The sequence below is a fragment of the Phymastichus coffea genome, unplaced genomic scaffold (assembly GCF_024137745.1).
Source record: "Phymastichus coffea isolate CEN01 unplaced genomic scaffold, Cenicafe_Pcof_1.1 PCOF00062, whole genome shotgun sequence".
Taxonomy (NCBI): domain Eukaryota; kingdom Metazoa; phylum Arthropoda; class Insecta; order Hymenoptera; family Eulophidae; genus Phymastichus; species Phymastichus coffea.
Window position 1 is genome coordinate 520751 of NW_026706873.1, and position 13331 is coordinate 534081.

A 13331-nucleotide genomic window follows, 5' to 3' on the forward strand; every position below is an offset into this window, starting at 1 on the left:
TGATTATTTTCATTTAATCATCGAGGGTGAAGAACGAAATCCTCATAAAAAGAAAAGGCAACTCTTTCCACTAAAATAAAACTCAACGAAGAGAAACAAAAATTGACACTCTTTAACTACGTTTATCTTTGAAAAAAAAAAATCCCCTTTAGCTTTTCGTAATAACGAGTTTTTCGTATGAGGTGTTCACGTGTCCGTTAATTTTTTTTTTTTTCATTCATTTTTTTCGTATGTATAATACATTTTTTTTATCACGTGAGGGATTCAAGTTAACGATAATTGAATTCTCTAAATAAATTGATATTTATCGCACGTCGCGTCACACATATAGTATTCTTTACATTGTCGCGTGTAGGGCAAGGGGCTGACCGTGCCGTCTTGGTTTCATGCATAACAAATTCCACATGCCAAGAGGACCCCGTTGCCTACCGTATTTTTTTTGTTTACTTGTTTAATTACCCATCGTGTAACGCTTTTTTTATTTTCATTCTTTATTCTAGACTAAAACACAACTGCCTGCTAGGTTGAATCGCGTCCTCACGGCACAAGTCCTGATGTCAGTGACCTTAGCGGCCTCACAGTGTCAGTGGGCGCAAGACTATCAATGATCGGGACTTGAAGTTGCTGCTATGCCTTCTGAATATTAACGATTTAACTTTTCATTATCTATGTTACCTCTTTAACAAACCAGTGCATCGCCTCTCTCGATCAAGGAAAGTAAAGTGTACCTTTTTCTTTCACTACGTGAGAGCACTGTCGGCTGATCCCAGCCCACCTGTTCCAAATTAAAAGAATCCTTCTCATTCTCTTCGTTTTCATTCATGTTTAATTCCTCTGCGGCGTTCGACAGATAATACATGCGATCTTTTTCCGAGAGAATCCTGCGCTTCACGGGCGATCTTATTGGCTCGGTTTGAATGCTTTTGTCGCATTGACGAACTCGAAACTTCAGCGTAAGATTTGCTGATACTGCCATTGGCGCAACAAGATTTTCTCGATATTCCATGTATGGGCTCTCACCGCCAGGAAGATAGAATAAATTTCCCGACTCAGATCTATACAGAGCCAATTGTGATCAATCAATAACCCTATTATGTTAACAAATAACATTTAGTAATTCAAGAAAGACGTACCTGCGATATGCTACTCGTTCAAGGCTGTTATTGACGGGGAAAGTAGTCCCGTCAGTATAGTGGCCGTCTTCTTTGATTGGGCGAAAGTGAGTGCGCGTAGAGGTAAGCAGGTCTTCGTCGGACTCTGGTAAATTATTTGCTTTCTGCTGAGTAGAGGATTCTTTATCAGTGGCAACAGGTACCGCAGGATAGTAGCAACTGCCTGTGCAAGGGCTTCGACCTAGCGTTGTGATACTTTTTAGATCACCCCAATGCCAAGGACCATCACCAACTGAATCTTTCCACGCTATGTCTTCTGAAAGATAACAAAAAATAATACTGTAAATAAAAATGAAATAATAAAAATTTTGTATGCAGATAAAAAAAAACGTACGAGTTTTGTTTTTATTTCCGGATTCGTTAGGACAGTCCTCAATACTAAACAGATCGACGTCCCACGGTATAAGCGGTGAGTCATCGATATGGGTTTCTGTATCTACGGTGCTTTTATCATAGGTAATCATTGGGAAAGTGATATCGCCATGGTCGGTTGGCCATAGCGGTCCAGATGGAATGGAGAGAGATGGAGCTGCCCAGATTGAATTGGTACCTTGAGATATTCCTGGACCAGTGCCCCATAATGCCTCGAGACTTTCGTCGAATTTCGCCTGTAGCTGCGCCAACTTTAACTGATCTAATGCGCGCTCTTGCTCATTATCTCTCTCACGCTCCATCGGTTCAGCAAATCCGGAGTCGTTTGTGTCTTTTTTCTTTATTTCAGTGGCCTGTATCGAAAAATTATTCGTTAATAAATTTAATTCGATTCTAACTGTATGGTGAACAAGAGAGACTTACTATAGTAACCTTATTTTTCTTCTGGCGGGCCTTGTTATTGTTGTTCTTATTGTTATTGTTGCTTAAACCGTTGTTCTTTTTATTATTATTATTATTAAAATTATTATTGTTATTGTTGTTGTTGCTTGTGATGCGTTCTTTCCGGTGCAGAGACTTCTTCGGGGTGGTAGGTTGCAGGGCCGGGAATGCCGCGTAGTAACGTAGAGCACGATCTTGAGGAGTTAGAGTCTCGTAAGGAACTTGAGCTTCAGCTTCAGTGGCAGTTTTTAGTTCCTTTTGGTCATCCTTGGTGTCGCTACCCTCAAGATCTCGTAGTTTAGCGCACAATTCGTCCACTAATGACTCGACCCCGCATTTCTGGGCGTATACAAGTAAGAAACTCATTAGTGGGACTAACCCACTTATTAAGTATGTATTAGTGGGACCAACCCACTTAGATATTTATTAGTGGAATTAACCCACTTAAAAATATATTAGTGAAATAGTGAATATCGAGATATACCTGATCAGCGGCATTAGTAAGGCATTGAACGACGGCACGGCGTTGCTCCCTATCACCCTGCAGTGGCAGTTTGGAACAGCGTGGCAGCCTGCTGATAGGTTTGAAGGCGGCTGTGGCGGTGGCGGCTCGTTGGCGCTGTGTATGCGTGGATGGCGTATGTGATGGTGGTGGTGATAGGGCCGAGTCGTCTGGTTGTCGCAATAAACTGAGGACGAAGCGCGAGTAGGCAACTGGATCGATGCCTAACGCATCCAAACGCTGCTCCAACCAGTTACGCAGTTGTTCTTCCTCGGCCCTGACGCCACCCGCCCCCACAGCTGGTGACGCCGCTATACCCACAAGCTGCAACGCCGGGTTTCTCATTCCTTTACTCGATGATGCTTCTGCTGCGCTTGCTGATGTGGCTGCCTTGCGTTTTCTTCGCCGCCTCTGCTGCCGGAAGCACGCCTCCTCGAGCCGCGAGTTCTCCAGAGCTCACTAGCTCCCGGGGTGATCATCCTCTCTCTTTTATTCCAAAACCATTGTGTCTCTACAAGAAAGTAGATGCATAAGTTTCCTCTGAAATGCCTTCCATAAGATAACAATTTGATTAAATTTTCATAGAAAAATTATTTCAGCATTAGTTAGTTGAGTCTTTGGTCGATAAATTATATATATCAATTATGTATTGTTCTATGATCACTCTTTACCACTTGACAATTTTATCGATTTATTCTACCAATTATATAATAAACAAATGTTAACATAGAGCAAACATTTGGCTCATTGTATATGTATCTACATAAATTTACTGATTATCATAACTTGAATCAACTGTATTTGTTTTTTTTTTAAATTAATTAAAAATGTAGATACCTAGTTACAAGTAACTTTGTCTGTCCTTTCGTTTGTGACTTCGTTAAGTGTCCACCACCAAAGAAAATGTGTATCGTCTTGAAGAGTAATGAGTGTATAGGTTTCTGCTATTGCTAATGTAATTCTTGCTTAGGCTTGATTGCAACAGCTCGTCGTTAAGTCGTTAATTCTTTTTGTCGTTTCGATAAATTTTCTTCTTGTTTTTTTATTTTTCTTTGAAATGTCGTTACTGTTGCTTAATATGTACTGGCCCTAGTTCCATGTAAGTGTGTGGTGGATGTTTCGTCGTCGTCGCAAGGATGACAGGCTCTAATGCGAAATGAGAAGTATTGTCTCCTTCCCATTTTGACACTGAAACAGAGGCAACGCATTGAGCATTGTGCTATTTCAAAGAGTTCACGCGTGCGTTTGCGCACAAAACCTGTGACGTGTATATCTGTGAGAGTGCGGTATATGTGTGACTAAACGCGCAACTACCGTGAAAAAATGACAGAGAGAAAATCCGATAAACAAAGCTGTCATTTACGCTATCGTTTACGCCCTCATCGTCTGTGTATTAGCAATTGTCTCAACGAGATATTTTTTTCTCTCTCTCTCTCTCTCTCTCTCTCTCAGAATCTCATCCCACTGCTAAAACGCATCAATATTCATACACTGATTGAACTGACAAACGTTTCAAATTACAACACACTCTAAAATCGCTTCGGACACAATGAGAAGCATGCACATCACAAAGCAATGTTATGAAAGCTACACGCGAGCGAAAGTGCAACAGTCATATTAGTAAACATACAAACAGCGATGGAACTCACGACAAAAAACTTCTCGTGACAATATAACAATCGTCGTCGATCAAAAGTTCTCTTAGCGATTCTATTTTGACGAAGAAAAATCCAATAGTTTCGCGCGAGAGGGAGAGAAAACTGTGTGTTTACGTATAACGTGAGTCACGGCGGAGAGCGCGCGCGAAACGCGTGACGTTGTCTTGAAACTCATGGCTTTGTAATCGGCGCTCAAGACGGCTCATTGAATAGAGCATGGAAAATCACCTCAAATGGTGATAATAGTGAAGTAAACAAGTTTACCTGCATGCCCCGAGAGATGATTTTCACCCCGGCCTTCTCTACACACCCCACTCGGTAAAAAACATGGCGGGCCACTGAGCTCGAGCCTCACCTCCCTTCTTCCAGATTTTCAAGCAGTAACGTGTCTATTGCAATGAGGCGCCACGGGTTTGTCGCTCTCGTCTGCTGCTTTTTGTTTCGATTTTGCATTCTGAATTCAGACGCTGATCGCCTCGACATTTCTCTTCGATGATCCAATTTTCTTCCATTTCCGGATATTAAGAATATTAAATTGCTATAATTTTACGATTGAATCGTTTTGTTTTATTAACTATCCTCTAATCACCGTTGTAAATAAAAGAGCAATTTATACACTTGTTTGTTTAATAATTTTTACTATTTCATTTAAAAAATCAATTTTGGTTTGACAAATAATTACAGATTTATAAAATCTTGTAGCAACAATGAAAATTTGATAAAGGAAGGGGGTTCCACAGCCAATTCGTCCCTGCAACCGAGACGTTGTGGATCAACGCAATCGGTGGCCGCGCATCGCGCCTTTCTTGATGCGACAATAATGCACCTGCAACATGGCGTTGCCTTCTCGAGAGATTGAAATCGATCAAAACATTGACTCGTTACTCATCGAACTCAATCAAGTAAACGATGTTTTTCGTTTACTTTTATATTGAAATTTCAATTTTAACGCAACGCTAATGGCGGTTCAATGGAATTTCAGACTCAACATTGGGACACGGCGCTTTTATCAGATTTTTTTATGAGTATCTTGATTTCGGAGCTTCTGCGACGAGCGCCATCTTTTTGATCACGTAACGCTTGCGTTTTCTTGCGCGCTCTTTGACTCGCGCCAAGCAACCAATGGAATTTCGTGTTACAAGGTTGGCTTCACTTGAAACACTGAGCAGAGAAGCGGCAAAATACTTAAATGAACTTTCATTACTAAGCATCGCTATTTTCCAGACAAGTAAAGAGAACGTTTTCATTGCTATGTTCGATAAAAAATAACAAAGTTACCGTTTCGAAAAGTATCTTTGAGATGACCGAGAAACCAACCGAAAATAACCACGAGAAAGTTTTGCAGGAGTTGGATGCTTTTATAACAGAAACGAAGATCCTTGTTGAAAAAGTTATGAATATGCGCAGTAAGTATTCCAATTTTCTTGTTTCTTATAAAAATTAAATTCATAGATTAGTGAACATATATTATAATTCAGTTCAATGTATGGAAGCACAAATGATATTGCTCAGATTATTTGATCCCAAGTGCATTAAGATTTTGGAAATTTCAAATGAAATGTCTTTGAGATCAACAAAGCAAGTTGAAAGAAACAAACGAATGAAAATTAAACGGTTGAATATCACTAAAATTGATGAAGTTCGTTTTCAACCAGAATTAGAAACTACAGACTTAAATTTGGAAAATAATAAGCGGATGATGGGTTAATAAGTCATTGAACTATTTTTGAGATTTGTAATCAATCAAATATTTTAAAATTATTTGATTTTGTACAGAGGTTAAACTTGAACAAATCCATTTAACTCAATCCATAAAATTTTGTACTTTGAATTAATTTTGAAATAAAATTAACATAAACCAATTTCCCTTTTTTGTTCAAATAGATTTATTTGTGGACATTCGCACAGAATGAGATTGATATACATATAATAATCTCCAACATAAATATATATATATAGACATGACAATCTTTAATAATATAATATATATAGCATCTTTTTAGAATGAATAAACAGTAACTTTAGCTGTACAACCATAGAGCCAAAGCACAGCATATAATAATATTTGTGTATGTGTGCCTCAAAAGTTCCCTGCAACAAATACTTTTGAGAATATCTTGGAAGTCTTTATTGTAGAATTGCATAATAATAATATAGATTTATAAATATCAGTAATCTATTCAATTTTTCATTTTATCAATAATTTTTTTATTCTCATGCCCTTAGCATTAAATTCTTTTTGTACGACTAGTATCATAACATATGTCATTATACTCGAGTTGATCAAGGATACAAAGCTGCACTTCCAGGTAGGAAACCTCTCTATTACACTTCCAATCGTTAAGAAATATGTATATATGAAAACACCTTTACATACCACCAAAAACACATCACATAAAACATATCAATCGAGCTGAGCAAATATCTTTATCGCCTTGGAAATGATTCGTTTATCACTCTGATTTGTTTCACTATATGGACGATTACAGATAGTTAAGAGTAGTTAACATCTCTATAGGACATTAAGTATTACACCTATATATTTGTGCTGCCCAATCACCATTGGCTTCACTCATTGTGTGCTCGAAACGAAAAAATGGAGAACAGTGCAAACTTGTTGCATCCACGTCGATCAGACGATAATATATTATTGTCCTAAAAACCCCGAAACACAATGAGCTCAGCAGGCAATGAGGGTACAACGATGGCTTTATCAAAGTCTGTCTCTCCAATTAAGCGAAATGAAAGGACTAGTGTGTGAAGGACTCGTCACAAAAATATACTCCCTTATTCCAGGTGTGGAAAAATAAACTCTTACTCGAGGCATGGATGATCTAAGCCGTCTTATCGCTGAGCCGCGTAGAGTTGACGCGAGCGATGACGTTGGGTTTGGAAGGGCGCGAGGCACGGCTCGTCGCCCTCGAGGCGACATATCGCCTCCGCGAATACCGGGGGCGGATGACGCGGTAGCTGCATGGCCGCCTGCACGCAGTGCTTGCGAGACCACGGCGTAGACTCGAGATCATCCTCCCGGCAAATCCTCTCGACCTCCAAGGCAAACCTCTCCAGGCAGTCGTCCTGCTCCTCCTGCAAATCGGATCGCGCCCGGGCGGTCAGTGCAGCTGTCGAGCGCGAGCAGGCGCGCGGGCTTCACTTACGCAAGCGTTGCAGATGTGGTACATGACGCACGGGCCGAGCAGCGCCTGCCAGTAATCGCCCACGAGGGCTTCCGTGGCTTTGCAATGCCTCTCGACGATGTCGACCTGCGGACAGTTGGCCTGCTCCTCGATGGCTAGCGCACAAACGGTCATGAGCTCAGACCGGCCGGACCGGCGCCGCTCTTCGCGGCGAATCGTCGCGCGGCTCACCTTGCAGCTCGTCCATGCCGCTCCTGAAGCGCTTGTCCTCGCTCTTGGCCTCGCCCCCCGGCTGGTGAGCCGTCAGGTTGTTCTGGCTCTGCGCCGCTCGCTCGGCCGCCGCGCTGTCGCTGAGCTCGCGCAGCGCGCGGCGTAGCTTCTCGAGGGAGTAGGCCGTCGCGAGCTTGGACAGGATGTCGTCCTTCACGTCCTGGTCGTCCATGTTTCCGCTGGCGCTTATCTGCGTCGCCTCCTCGATCAGCTGGTTCTTCATGTTACGTAGCTTGGCATCCACCCGCTGCAGCTTGTCGCGCTTCTCGCTGGCGTCCTTGTTGACGTTCAGGTTTTCCGCCATTATCTGCGCGCGGGGCAAAAGCACGATGAGTGGTCGTCGAGGAACGGTCGGCATCGCGCCGAGCAACAGTGCGGAACGCGCGAGACCTCGTAGTATTTTTGCAGCAAGTACTCGTTGTCGTGCTGCTGGCTGCCAGGTCTTCCGACGTACGCGGCCTTCTTCTTCCTCCTGTCGATACCGAAGTACTGCGACCAGTCGACGCTCTTCTTCTTCACCTCGATCGCGCGCTCTTTTGTCCCGTTCTCTTTGCCGTTCGTCTCTTTTGCGCTCTTGGAGGCCTTGGCCAACGACGACTCGGAAGTGTGCTCGTGCTCGTCGTGGTCATGGTCGTGGTCATGGTCATGGTCGTGGTGGTTGTGGTCGTGGTTGTGGGTGTGATTCACCGGCTCGCCCGATTGAGTGCCGAACAGCGCACCCAAGTCTTGTGCCACCTGCGACATCAATGTCGAGTTAACTAGGAACGACGAATTTACTAATTGACTCGACATACCTTAGGATCGGTAGCCTGTCGCTTCCTGCTAGCAGCTTTGGCGCTGCGCTTGGCCACGGGGAACCTCTTGTACATGAAATTCTTGTAGTCTCGATTGAACAGCGGATACCTCAGTGCGTTCACGTTCCTCCTCTCGGCGGTGGGGAATCGAGGATAAGTCGTTTGTCGCGGATCTTCGTCCTCGTCGCGATCCTGCGCGTCGAGAATCTCGCGTAGCAGCTGTTGATCGTTGCTGCGGGAAGAAAAATCGACTTTGACGATCAAAGCGAGAGAGAGAGAGAGAGAGAGAGAGAGAGAGAGAACAATCGTCAACACTCACACGTAAGGATTGCTAGGGCGCGCTTGGTACTTGTAAGTCGTACGCTGATACTCGCCTTCGTCTTCGTCGCTAGGGCCCAGACCGTCGGGCGCGCTGCTGTCCAACTGCTCGAGCAACAGCTTCACCAAGCCTTCGCCGCTCAAACGAGACGTCACTCCGTTGCCAGCGTTGCGCTTCTTGCTACCGCTCATGCGCTCGCGCTCGCGAAACATCGACTTCGCTGGCGCTTTCTGCGGAAGCATACCGAATTATCGATCTGCTCAGACTTCCGTGTTAGCAATTTAGCGGTGACCGTTCGAAATCGAGAGCTCTTTTGTGACTCGACCGTTCGATCGATTCAAGAGAAAGAATTGATAGCCGCGTGTACCTGATCCGTTGGGGACTGCAAATAATTCATCAGAGCTTTTTCCAGCTGCCTGTTGTTTAGATGTTGGTAGCCGTTGCCGATGGTCTCCAGCTGACCTACTCCCTCTGCGGCAGCGTTCAGTAATTAAAGGATCAAGTCAGAGAGATAGAGAGAGAGAGAGAGAGAGAGAGAGAGAGAGAGAGAGAGAGAGAGAGAGAGAGAGAGAAGCGAAATCTCACCAGCCGGTATGAAGGCGAGATTGTCCTCGTTCTCGTCTTGCTCGTCGTCCCCGGCGACCTGTTGCCTCTGCAGCTGGCCGTCGTCCATCCTGTACTGATAGTAGGCCTGCGGATTGGCGTTGAGCGAGCGCTGCTTCCGCGCGAGCGCGTCCAGAGCGTCGCGCAGCGACTCCTCGATGGTCTGGTGCGGCACGGGATTGGACGCCCGCAGCAGGCCGACGAGGCCCAGGCTCAGCAGCAGCAGCAGCAGCAGCGGCGGCGAACGCGAACTGGCCGTCATCTCGTCTGCGCGGATTACGAACCGTTTATTCGACGGGGAGAAGCTGCGTGGGCGACGTTGATGTGTATATCGATTCTACCCGGGCGAGCTTTGCTGACGCAGAGCTTTGACTTCTCCGCGCGCGCGACTGACCGCGAAGCGCTTATACTGCCCTCGATTTGCGTCAGACGCGCGCACCCCCGAATGGCGGCTGCGCGACCGAATGCCCCGCGTGCCGCGGCCGTGCGATCGCGAATAAGTCGGCGGCGGCGCGCGGTACTCCGCCGTCGTTTGCTCGAGAGCGACTCACCTGCAAATTGGACAGTCCGGTCACTCGTTAATGGAGCATCGACGTCGGCTTGTCTCGTCGGCCGTCGAGCGCGATGTTCAGTCCACGAGGGCGACTACGTGGCGACTGTCGTGCTGGCGGTGCCGATCCTCCGAGTTTATATAGCGGGAGGGAGGCGTGCGCCCTCATCTCGGCATCCTACTCGCGGGGGGTGGCGCGCGATCGATAGAACGGCGCACGGACACCGCCTCTCGGCGCAGCAACAAGTCGCGCACGTATACGCGGCTGACGGGGTGTGCCACCGCTCTGCTTCCTCTCGCGCTCACACTTCGAGATACATTCTTGTTATTTTTTTTCTTTGTTTTTCTTTTTTTTTTGTAGTTTTTTTCGCGCGGCCATTGCACATCGAATGTTTGTTTCTTGCACAATCGCGGAGCGAGAAGCTAGCATCTCCTCTCGGGCTCGCTCGATGCCGAGTAATCCAAGGGATGACGCTGCCTATATCGTCGCCCAATGAATGAGGCGCGCGAGGCCGGCGGGCTGTTGTAAATATCGTTTCTCGCGGCGTCACATGCAAATCCCGGCCTATTTTATCGGCCTTTCCCCGCCGCTGAAACGTCGATTTCCAGCGCGGACGCCCCCACGTTCCGCTCGCGAGCGCGCTAACGCACTATATCGAGACGAAAGCAATCTCGCGCGCGCCGAAGGAATCTCTCGGCATTTGCTAATGGGAAAAAGAAGAAAACAAAATGTCGACGTCGATTCGCGACGGTGAAATTGTCGCCGCGCCTCGGACAATGGAATTTTAGAACGGCCAGACGCAACGCGATTGCCAGTGCTTTTATCGATCGCGCACGCGAAGATAGCGCTTATCGAGCCGAAGATAAGCGCACGAAAAAAAAAAAAGAAGAAGGAACTCGTCCGAGGCAAGATTACGCGGGCCGACGACCAGGTGTTGGACGAGGATGACGGAAAGATGCGGAACGAGGAGGTGCCCGATTCTCAGCGGTTTCTCGCTGCCGAGCAGAGTGGAACAGGTATTTTTCGTTTGGCGATCGTCACCGCAGTGCCGAAGTAACGTTCGCGCATCGTGCAGTGTTCACAGTGGAGAATCACCAAGTGGTGACGGACGATGGCCTCACGTTGCCGCCAATACACACCGAGCCGAGCGTCGTCACAATTCAACCTTTCAGGTCGACAGGTATGTCCGTGGAAAGCTTGCGAGATTTTACGAGATTAAGCTACATGGCTGACGACATTGCAGAGGAGGTTCGGATAAGTCGTCCAATCAGCACTGTAGACTGGGTCTCGACGCCGCGATCGCAGCTCAGCCTCTTCTCCGGCACTTACTTCTTGTCGAGCATCGACCAGCTCGAGATTCAACAAGTTGTCGAGCTCAGCTCGCGTACGTATACCTCGCCTCTTTCTTCTTTTTTTTCGTTTCCAAATGGGGAAAGCCGGAGTTTTGGAAACAAGTGGTTCGCAGGGCGCTGTTTCGTTGTCTCGGCAAACAACTGGCAAACGAGGGAGAGGTGCAAGGCGTAAATATTCGACGCCGAGCTTTATGAATATAGACGAGTATCTATGACAGGAGGCGATTATCGTCGAGAGTCACTCGAGGTCATTTGTATTTTTCGAAGCGTGAAAAAAGAAAACTCGTCTTCCGCGCCCGTTCTCGATTGATGGTTTCCTCGATCGCGCAAATAAAGCGATTTCTACGGCAACGCGTTTCCATTGTCGACTAGAGAGACGAAGAAAGTCTTTATCCGTTCTCGCAGTGCTGGGTCGCTCGAAGAACGGCGCGCAGTACCGAGTTCGAGTACCTCGGGCCGAGACGGTCTTCTTGGCCGTCGAGGAATCAGCAGAATGTGAGCGTCAGCTATTACGTTCCTCTCGCCGCCTCACTCTCAATATCATGGATCCATCGGGCGAAACTGCTTACGTGATCAACAAGGGCCTCAGCTGGGGATGCTTGCCTGGCTTCCTCCACGTACGCAATAATATACATATTCCGCCGATGTAGCTGCCAATGACCGTTAATCTCGCTTTTACTTCTTCCTCGCCTTCAGAGCGTGACGATCCAAGCTGCCGAGTATCTGGGCAGCGTCGAGCAAAATCTCACCGTTTTCGGAATAAGTTTCACCGTTTACGACGAGAACAGAGACTCACTTTGCTACATCGAGGGACCTAACGTCTACTCTTGCTGTATGTCCACCGAAACGCAATTTCAGGTATAATGGTATGGTTATTTTGCGTCGCGTATACGTCACTAATCATGGAATCCGCACACTCTTAAGACTAATATCTATCGAGTCGCTAAGTTTGACGTATCGTAGGAGTGAAATTTAAGAAGTTTCTCGTGTTCTTTTTTCCTCCGGAAGAAGCTTTTATTGTAAGTGGTACATATCGATGAATTATTCACCGAGGGTAGCGACTACATTTTTCACGAGGGCGCTTTCGGTGATATACAAGTCAAGTTTGATTAATCAACTCGATACTCTTTGTCGCCACGTGGAATTAATTCGAATTCGTCAGAAGGACGTTGAGATTTTTTTTCGCCCGCAGATAGTCTCGATGGACAGAAGCCGACAGATAGCATCACTCATACGGCACTGGGATAACGTGCTGGTGGACTATTCGGTGCTGCTGACCTTCATCCCGGAAATGGGCGTCAAGCTCAAAGGACTACTACTCGGGGCGGCGTTCCTTCTGGTAATATACGACGCTATCTTTTCCCTCTCTCTCTCTCTCTTCTTTTTAACCGCGCCTAGAAATTAAGCTAACACCTCTCTATTCTTTGTTTTGCTTGCAGGAATTTTTATTTTTTGAACAACAGAGAAGATAAGATATACCTACATAATTATCTTGTTATGTCGCCGTAGGCTTTGAAGTCTTTTGTTTATTTAATAATATATCTTTTTCATACTTTGTTCGTCGAACGCCGCTCGAACAAAAAGCAAACATATTTGACCTGTCGAATTAAAGCTGCATCGTTATTTGTTTCAACCGGCATTTTGTACAAGCGTAATATACTGCAATAAAGAAAGTTGTTACAGAACTTATTTGAAATTTCGCAAAAGTTCGCAATGCGCTGGAACGGATCGTCGCACGATCGCGATAGAAATCAGTCGTGATATTTCGCCTCAGAGTTGATGAATCATCGTCGAGTCAGCAATGATGTCATGCATTGGATCTTTATTTCGGAAATAGTAAATTTTACAAAACCGACGTTCGCGTTGAAAGTCAACTTGACTCTTTCGCTTTTATCTTTCATATACAAAAGAAAACCCTCCGCAAAGGCTGCGTAGCGTAATCAGGAGTGAGTGCAGTACTTGAAAAGCAATTCTCTTATCGTTTGATGTACAAGCAAAGAAGAGCAAATGGTGTTAATTAATAATTGATAAGATTACACTTTGGAGACGGTTGAATGAAAATGGCACTATTAACGAGGCTGTAATGTGCGTACGGAGCGTAACAGGTGGAACGAAGCCCGTAAGCTCGAGATCGATCCGATGGGCGTACAACGCGAGAAT

The 13331-nt window shown here is 45.8% G+C and overlaps 4 protein-coding genes across 6 annotated transcripts; 2 read left to right on the forward strand and 2 right to left on the reverse strand.

The window, feature by feature from the left end:
- Positions 1 to 396: 396 nt before the first annotated feature.
- Positions 397 to 4493, reverse strand: LOC131667055 (uncharacterized). Of its 2 annotated transcripts, none has more exons than XM_058940237.1 (8): positions 4410 to 4493; positions 3325 to 3675; positions 2470 to 2998; positions 1976 to 2324; positions 1507 to 1908; positions 1134 to 1428; positions 729 to 1055; positions 397 to 636 (listed from the first exon to the last, which is right to left on the reverse strand). In XM_058940237.1, exons 3-8 carry the CDS (start codon positions 2830 to 2832, stop codon positions 576 to 578), a joined length of 1797 nt encoding a protein of 598 aa, XP_058796220.1. In that variant the 5' UTR covers positions 2833 to 2998; positions 3325 to 3675; positions 4410 to 4493; the 3' UTR covers positions 397 to 575. The 2 variants fall into 2 exon arrangements, with proteins under 2 accessions (XP_058796220.1, XP_058796219.1); XM_058940236.1 differs by having other exon boundaries at positions 1507 to 1897; positions 1968 to 2324.
- Positions 4494 to 5246: 753 nt separating this feature from the next.
- On the forward strand, positions 5247 to 5884 carry LOC131667033 (uncharacterized). The gene is made up of 3 exons (XM_058940201.1): positions 5247 to 5287; positions 5370 to 5551; positions 5624 to 5884. Exons 1-3 carry the CDS (start codon positions 5268 to 5270, stop codon positions 5851 to 5853), a joined length of 432 nt encoding a protein of 143 aa, XP_058796184.1. The 5' UTR covers positions 5247 to 5267; the 3' UTR covers positions 5854 to 5884.
- A 242-nt stretch (positions 5885 to 6126) lies between these two features.
- Positions 6127 to 9962, reverse strand: LOC131667029 (uncharacterized). Of its 2 annotated transcripts, none has more exons than XM_058940197.1 (9): positions 9820 to 9962; positions 9251 to 9535; positions 9033 to 9136; positions 8666 to 8895; positions 8347 to 8578; positions 7943 to 8287; positions 7514 to 7859; positions 7304 to 7437; positions 6127 to 7229 (listed from the first exon to the last, which is right to left on the reverse strand). In XM_058940197.1, exons 2-9 carry the CDS (start codon positions 9528 to 9530, stop codon positions 6990 to 6992), a joined length of 1911 nt encoding a protein of 636 aa, XP_058796180.1. In that variant the 5' UTR covers positions 9531 to 9535; positions 9820 to 9962; the 3' UTR covers positions 6127 to 6989. The 2 variants fall into 2 exon arrangements, with proteins under 2 accessions (XP_058796180.1, XP_058796179.1); XM_058940196.1 differs by having other exon boundaries at positions 6133 to 7232; positions 9820 to 9961.
- A 130-nt stretch (positions 9963 to 10092) lies between these two features.
- LOC131667031 (phospholipid scramblase 1-like) lies at positions 10093 to 12845 on the forward strand. The gene is made up of 7 exons (XM_058940199.1): positions 10093 to 10835; positions 10895 to 10999; positions 11063 to 11203; positions 11577 to 11788; positions 11868 to 12029; positions 12364 to 12510; positions 12611 to 12845. The coding sequence occupies exons 1-7, from the start codon at positions 10775 to 10777 to the stop codon at positions 12641 to 12643; spliced, it is 861 nt and encodes a 286-aa protein (XP_058796182.1). The 5' UTR covers positions 10093 to 10774; the 3' UTR covers positions 12644 to 12845.
- The last annotated feature ends 486 nt before the right edge of the window (positions 12846 to 13331 follow it).

What these genes read in the sequence shown, in the direction of transcription:
- LOC131667055 (XM_058940237.1), bottom strand. Translation starts at nt 2,832, where the DNA reads ATGAGAAACCCGGCGTTGCAGCTTGTGGGTATAGCGGCGTCACCAGCT. An exon ending in CCGCCAGAAGAAAAATAAGG is followed by an intron (nt 1,909 to 1,975) that starts TTACTATAGTAA and finishes TAACGAATAATT; the next exon opens with TTTCGATACAGGCCACTGAA. An exon ending in TCACGTAGTGAAAGAAAAAG is followed by an intron (nt 637 to 728) that starts GTACACTTTACT and finishes GTTAATATTCAG; the next exon opens with AAGGCATAGCAGCAACTTCA.
- LOC131667033 (XM_058940201.1), top strand. Translation starts at nt 5,268, where the DNA reads ATGGAATTTCGTGTTACAAG. An exon ending in ATGGAATTTCGTGTTACAAG is followed by an intron (nt 5,288 to 5,369) that starts GTTGGCTTCACT and finishes GCTATTTTCCAG; the next exon opens with ACAAGTAAAGAGAACGTTTT. An exon ending in AAAAGTTATGAATATGCGCA is followed by an intron (nt 5,552 to 5,623) that starts GTAAGTATTCCA and finishes ATTATAATTCAG; the next exon opens with TTCAATGTATGGAAGCACAA.
- LOC131667029 (XM_058940196.1), bottom strand. Translation starts at nt 9,530, where the DNA reads ATGACGGCCAGTTCGCGTTCGCCGCCGCTGCTGCTGCTGCTGCTGCTG. An exon ending in TGCAGTCCCCAACGGATCAG is followed by an intron (nt 8,896 to 9,032) that starts GTACACGCGGCT and finishes ATGCTTCCGCAG; the next exon opens with AAAGCGCCAGCGAAGTCGAT. An exon ending in GACAGGCTACCGATCCTAAG is followed by an intron (nt 8,288 to 8,346) that starts GTATGTCGAGTC and finishes TTGATGTCGCAG; the next exon opens with GTGGCACAAGACTTGGGTGC.
- LOC131667031 (XM_058940199.1), top strand. Translation starts at nt 10,775, where the DNA reads ATGCGGAACGAGGAGGTGCCCGATTCTCAGCGGTTTCTCGCTGCCGAG. An exon ending in AGTTGTCGAGCTCAGCTCGC is followed by an intron (nt 11,204 to 11,576) that starts GTACGTATACCT and finishes CCGTTCTCGCAG; the next exon opens with TGCTGGGTCGCTCGAAGAAC. An exon ending in CCACCGAAACGCAATTTCAG is followed by an intron (nt 12,030 to 12,363) that starts GTATAATGGTAT and finishes TTTCGCCCGCAG; the next exon opens with ATAGTCTCGATGGACAGAAG.